Raw genomic sequence first — 6,814 nt, forward strand, 5'->3', positions numbered from 1 at the left:
CATATCATGCTCGGTCTCCCAAGTCGCCTCCTCAATCGGATGATCCCTCCACTGAACCTTCATAGAAATGATATTCTTTGACCTCAACTTTCAAACCTGCCCATCCAAAATGGCCACTGGCTCCTCAACATAGGATAGATCCTTGTCCAACTGGACTGAGCTGAAGTCTAACATATGAGACGGATCGTCGTGATACTTCCGAAGTATGAAAACATGGAATACTGGATGAACTGCAGAGAGACTAGGTGGTAGTGCAAGTCTGTAAGCCACCTCTCCAACCCTCTCAAGAATCTCAAAAGGCCCTATATACCTAGGGCTCAACTTGACCTTCTTTCCAAACCTCATAACACCCTTTATGGGCGAAACCCGGAGCAAAACCCGCTCCCTAACCATGAATGCAATGTAGCGAACCTTCCGATCCGCATAACTTTTCTGCCTGGACTGGGATGTAAAGCTCTCCTCACAATCCTCAGTCTATCTAAACCGAGCACCCTTCTGAGTCAATCTGGTCATAGGTGATGCAATAGATGAGAAACCCTCTACAAATCGATGGTAATACCCCGCCAAGACAAGAAAACTACGGATCTCCGTAGCTGAGGATGGTATGGGCCAACTCTGCACTACTTCAATCTTCTTTGGGTCTACCTTGATCCCCTCACTCGATACTACATGACCCAAAAATGCCATTGAGTCTAGCCAGAACTCATACTTCGAAATTTTGCATATAACTTACTCTCTCTCAAGGTCTGAAGCACAGTCCTTAGGTGTTGCTCATGATCCTCCCGACTCCGGGAGTACACCAGAATGTCATCAATAAACACAATGATGAAAGAGTCGAGATAGGGCTGAAATATACTGTTCATCATGTGCATGAATGATTTTGGGGCATTGGTCAGTCCAAAAGATATCACAAGGAACTTGTAATGACCATACCGAGTCCTGAAAGCAGTCTTCGGGATATCTGGCTCCCGAATCTTCAACTGATGATAGCCTGAACGCAAGTCAATCTTAGAGAACATTCTAGCACCTTGAAGCTGATCAAATAGGTCATCAATACATGGCAATGGATACGTGTTCTTCACTGTAATATTGTTCAACTGGCGATAATCAATACACATTCGCATAGAACTATACTTCTTCTTCACAAACAAGACAGAAGCACCCCAAGGTGATACACTGGGCTGAATGAAGCCCTTATCGAGCAACTCTTGCAACTGTTCCTTTAACTCTTTCAACTTTGCTGGGGCCATCCGATAAGGTGGAATAGAAATGCTAAGTGCCCGGTAACAAATCAATGCCAAAGTCAATATCCCTGTTAGGCGCCATGCCCGAAAGATCTGCTGGAAATACGTCTGCAAACTGCCTCACTACTGGAACGGACTCGACGGTAGGAGTATCAACACTAACATCTCTCACATAGGCCATATACGCATCACACCCCTTCTCAACCATTCGCTGAGCTTTAAGAAATGACATAACCCTGCTAGGAACACGATCTAAGGTACCTCTCCACTCTAGCCGAGGTAGACCTGGCATAGCCAATGTCACCGTCTTGGAATGACAATCAAGGATAGCGTGATAGGGCGACAACTAGTCCATGCCCAAAGTAATATCGAAATCCACCATACTGAGTAATAATAAATTGGCTCTGGTCTCAAAACCACTAATAACAATCAAACATGACCGATAGACATAGTCAACAACAATAGAATCACCCACGGGTGTAGATACATAAATAGGTAAACTCAAAGAATCGTGTGATACACCCAAATACAGGGCAAAATAAGATAACACATAGGAATAAGTGGAGCCTGGATCAAATAAGACTGATGCATCTCTATGAAAGACCATAACAATACATGTGATAACAGAATCTGTTGTAACTACCTCTGCCCTAGCAGGAAGGGCATAATATCTGGCCTGGCCTCCCCCTCTAGGGCGACCTCTACCTATTCGACCTCCACCTCTAGCTAGTTGTGCAGTTGGGGTGGTAGTTAGTGCTGTAATCATAGCCTGAGGACCCGGTAGAGCACGCGGTGCCTGAGAAATCTGTGGGGGTACACCCCTCCTAAATCTGGGGCAATCCCTCACCAAATGACGGTCGTCGCCACACTCAAAACAAGCTCTCGGAGGACGTGGCTGCTGCGACTGGCTCGGGCCTGATCGACTAGACTGCCCACTGAAAGCACCCCGTACAGGAGGTACACTAGACACTGGCGGTGCATAATAAGGATCATGGGGCCTAGGAGTGGCCGGAGCACCGCTGGCGGCTGGAAATGCTGAATGAATAGGGTGACCCATATAACCTCTGCCCTAACGAGCTGTAGCTGGGGCTCGAGTACCAATGTAAGTGCCCGACTCTCGAGACCTCTTGGCCTCTGTCCTCTCTATCCCGAGTCAGCATGCCCTCTAATCTCCTAGCAATCCCCACTACCTGCTGATATGCAATATCCATCTCCAACTCTCAGGCCATACTCAATCTGATACTGGGGTTGAGCCCTTCAATAAACCGACGAACCCGCTCTCGAACGGTAGCAACCAAGGCTGGTGCATGCCTAACCAAATCACTGAATCGGATCGTATACTCTGACACAGTCGTAGAACCCTGGCGCAACTCCTAAAACTCTACGCGCCAAGCATCTCTGAGACTCTGGGAACATACTCCCTCAAGAACATATATAAGAACCAAGTCCAAGTGAGTGAGGCTGCCTCAGCCGGACTATCCAACTCGTATGCGCGCCACCCTTGATAGGCCGCTCCTCTAAGCTGGAACGCAGTGAAAGAAACCCCACTAGTCTTTGCAATACCCATAGTACGGATGATACGGTGGCACACCTCAAGAAAACCCTGGGCATCCTCTGACGCCAAACAACTGAAAGTAGGAGAGTGGTACTTCTTGTACCTCTCGAGCCTGAGCTGCTCTGCCTCAGAAGCTGCTGCCATAACCTCGGGCTGAACTGGAGTTACCGGCTGTATCGGTATGATCTCTGGATCCTGGTCTACCTGAACCCGCTGCTCTGGGGTACCGGCGACGGGAGTCTGTGCTCCTCCCCGGACCTGAGATGTGGCAGAAGCAAGTGGTATCAATCCTGCCTGTCCTTTGTGCATAGGAATAATTTGGTCTTGGAAGAATATTTTGCAAATAGGGATCTAACACAAGAAGAAGAAGCCAAAGCCCCGAAGGAAAGAGCCTCTTGCTTCATTCTCTTGTCTTTAATCCACCAAGCCAAATAGGGATCTAACACAAGAATATTTTTCTTTCATGATCACAAGACCAAATTATTCCTATGCACAAAGGAAGAAAGAAACCTTTACACCATAGACGCCCTGAAGTTGAGACAAGCCAAAGCCTCCATCCTTCTCCTTCGTGTTGAGAAATTACGTGGCTTTAGGTGGATTAAATATGAATATGCTAAAGGTTTGTTGTGCTTATGGAATTCTCGTAGTGCTGTTATTTTCAATCCCAGTACAAAAGAAGCGACATCTCTTCCTAGTCTAAATGTTGCTGAAGATTTACGTACTTACAATTATTACTATTCATTGGGTTTCGACCCAGATAAAAGGAGACATAAAATCTTGATCACAGTAATTAACTAAGGGGTCAAGCCAAACTGGATTTTATCATATGATTTGAAGAAAAAGAGGTGGAGAGCAACTGAAATCTTGGGGCTTGAAAATGATACGCTTATTGCTATCTGTAGTTATGAGGATAGTATCTACTTATTAGGACTTTCTAAGTGACGAAATAGACATCTCTTATTGGTTTAGTTATCTTTGGGACTCTGTTCCTATTATTAGTTTAGTTGAATACCTCGTTATGTGGTCAAGGCTTGATGAAATGATTGATATTGAGCACAAATAATATTGTTTGTCTAGGCATGATATATACACATTAACCTTAAGAATGTCAGATGTAATGAAAATGATTGATGTCTTTTGCTCCCATTCTTCTCTCTCGTGGTATTTCACTATTGAAAGATAGGTGGTTTAACGAAGTTTTTTCACACATTGATATACAGTCAAACCTTTCTATAACAATCTCGTTTGTTCCGAATTTTTTTTGCTGTTATAGAGGACATATATTATAACATAATATAATATTCGATTCCGAGAATAACTCGACTTTTATAGTGAATTACTATTATATAGGGATGCTGTTATAAAGAGGTCGGACTGTATATATACTTTAATTAGTTATCCCAAGGATAAAAAGGGAAAAAATGGATCCTTATATTAGCCTTCAAGAATTTGCTTTGCGTATTTAGTTATATTTTGGGCCGAAGTTCCTGTCTCTTAAAGTGAACGCTTCCTGCTTTCTATTGCATTTTTCCGACATTTATTTCAAATGTCACTAAATAAATGTCGTTGTATCATCACTTTCTTGTAGTGTTTTGAGCATTTCTAATCTTTTTGGGGTTGTTTTGATGTTGAGCCTTCTTATAGTAGTAGAGGTTATTTAAGAGATTAAATACAAGGTCACTTTTTCAAAATTAGACCAGTAGTATGAAGTTGAAAGTAATTACCTGGCCTGAAGTTTAAACATCAAAATTAAAATTCAGACTACTGCTCTAATTTTGAAAACTTACCAATTTGTAAATACATGGCCACAAAAGTGGCTACCGGGTGTAAATAACGCGTGCAATGAGGAGGCACTAATTTTCAACCCCAGATGCTAAGTGATAACCTCAAAATTGATAAGAAGATGGGCAACTTGCTTGTATATTGAACTCACAATTGCGGTTAACCTAATCAAGATAGCTTGTATTACTTGTTGGCAATCTGCAGAAGAGTAGTAAAAAGTTTAAGGGGCTTCGACATCATGACCATGTGATCAGAGCCTGAGATCTCTTTCACTTCATCTGGTGGATTCCTTTCAATCATACTCTGCTGAAATTCCTTTGTTAGAGCTTTATCTTCAGCAGCTACGACGAACACTCGCCTAACTGATCCATACCTTTTGCTTGAAAGAACAACCTCCTTTGATATATCTTGTAGGCTGTTTAAGTATTTTGGCCTTACTAATGTAGTAGCCAACGCCCAATCCTAACCAAAGAGATTAAAAGAAACATAATTTGATGAGTTCCTTATAATGTATATTCATCTGGACTCATATTAATCTAGTTAGAGATCGTATATCTTTTTAGGGACAAGAATGAGATAAAGGTAACCTCAAACTTTAGTATTAAAATGAAATGATCCAAGTAAAGCGAAATGCACGATCAGGCATAGTTGATTGATCAATTGATGTGAAGATTCATATAGCTGAGTAGCTGACTCCACTCATTTAGGATTGAGGCATATTCAATTGATTAACTGCAATAATGACTGATAGCATTTGTGAAAACAATTCACATTTAAGCCATTCTCACGATCAGTGAATCATAACTCGGCTATTCCACGTTTATATCTCTTGATTATGCTTGGCTTACCTGAATCGGGCTCAGCTGATAAAGATTACTCGCCAAGTACTTTGGACCAAAGATGAAGGTTGTTGGAGGATTGTTGGGTCCATTTTCATACGTAAGACGATTATCAAGTTGAGATATTATTTCACTAGAAGCCTGTAATGAAATATGAAACACGAAAAGTGTTATACTATTGAAAGAAATGATCTTAAGGCTAAGGTTGGCAAAATGATACCTCTATGAAGACTGTGGTTGCATTGAGAGTTGGGCCAGGCATTCCAGCTGTGACGAATACAGAAACTGAAATCTTTTCTGGAAAGATTTCCATGGCTTTAGAGACGGCGAATCCACCAAAGCTATGACCTACAAGGACCACTTTCTCATGTGCGGGAAGAGAAGCCATGAACTTCATTAGCGGACTAAAGTAATCAGATAATCGTGGGATTTCAAGAACCTGTTTCGGGTTGATCCCTGAAGCACCCAAGTCAAGAGCTGTTACATTATACCCCGAAGATCTCATCAATGCCACAAGCTTGTACCAAGACCAGGCTCCGTGGCATACCCCGTGAACTAGCACGAAATGCTTGTTAGCTTTAGGCCAGTTAGGCCCTGATGTTGATGCATTTACATATGGCAAGAGAAGTATCAGCAGAAAACTTATCAGATACTTGCTTTTCTCCATACCTTCTTTTTTCCCTTGTTTTGAACTATGAGCAGTTGTACACATGGGATGAAGATTATAAAGGATCTTATTATAGTTAGAGGAGTTGACCTTTATAAAGAATAAATAATTGAATTATTCAGGCTAGAGATCTTGTAGACAGATAGATTTCTGCTGTCTATTGATTTAATCTTTCAGATATCCCATATGCTATGCAGAATAAATGAGTAGAAGAAAAAGTTACTAAAGGGGAATAACAAAAACAAGCACAAAGTGCTAAATGCTCATGAAATACTGCAAAGTTGTTCATAAAATTGAAAACAAAGTATGTTCAGCGAATAGAATGAAAACAAGAATTTGGCTATTTGTTTGGGTTGTTCCAAGGATACTTTACGCTTTGGATTATTGTCTCATAAATGCTTCCAGCTTGCTATTGCATTGTTTTTGAGCATTACTAATCTCTTTGTATAGTTGTTTGATGTTAATCCTACTTTTATAGGTTTTTAACAGACTAGAATTTTATAAAGTTGTCTTACTTGGAACTATTAATATTTTAAGTGGTTGAATTACAGTTGGAAGTTCTTATTTTGCTATGCTCATCAATGGAGTTATTTTCAGGAAGCAGAATTTTTCAAAACCAAAGTTGTGTAAGTGTCAATGACTCCGGAACTTTGACAGCACACCATTGTATAGGACAAAATCCGCCCCGGAATATTTAGGGCAATATAGCATTAAGGAAAGAGTCAGC

At 41.4% G+C, this 6,814-nt stretch overlaps 1 protein-coding gene across 1 annotated transcript; it reads right to left on the reverse strand.

Annotated features, from left to right (window-relative positions):
* Positions 1 to 4,627: 4,627 nt before the first annotated feature.
* Positions 4,628 to 6,538, reverse strand: LOC104109243 (methyl jasmonate esterase 1-like). Its single transcript, XM_009618473.4, has 3 exons — positions 5,641 to 6,538; positions 5,430 to 5,561; positions 4,628 to 5,043 (listed from the first exon to the last, which is right to left on the reverse strand). Exons 1-3 carry the CDS (start codon positions 6,130 to 6,132, stop codon positions 4,765 to 4,767), a joined length of 903 nt encoding a protein of 300 aa, XP_009616768.1. The 5' UTR covers positions 6,133 to 6,538; the 3' UTR covers positions 4,628 to 4,764.
* Between the last annotated feature and the right edge of the window lie 276 nt (positions 6,539 to 6,814).

This window comes from Nicotiana tomentosiformis, chromosome 1 (assembly GCF_000390325.3).
Source record: "Nicotiana tomentosiformis chromosome 1, ASM39032v3, whole genome shotgun sequence".
NCBI lineage: Eukaryota > Viridiplantae > Streptophyta > Magnoliopsida > Solanales > Solanaceae > Nicotiana > Nicotiana tomentosiformis.

What these genes read in the sequence shown, in the direction of transcription:
- LOC104109243 (XM_009618473.4), bottom strand. Translation starts at nt 6,132, where the DNA reads ATGTGTACAACTGCTCATAGTTCAAAACAAGGGAAAAAAGAAGGTATG. An exon ending in CAACCACAGTCTTCATAGAG is followed by an intron (nt 5,562 to 5,640) that starts GTATCATTTTGC and finishes ATTTCATTACAG; the next exon opens with GCTTCTAGTGAAATAATATC. An exon ending in ATCAGCTGAGCCCGATTCAG is followed by an intron (nt 5,044 to 5,429) that starts GTAAGCCAAGCA and finishes CTCTTTGGTTAG; the next exon opens with GATTGGGCGTTGGCTACTAC.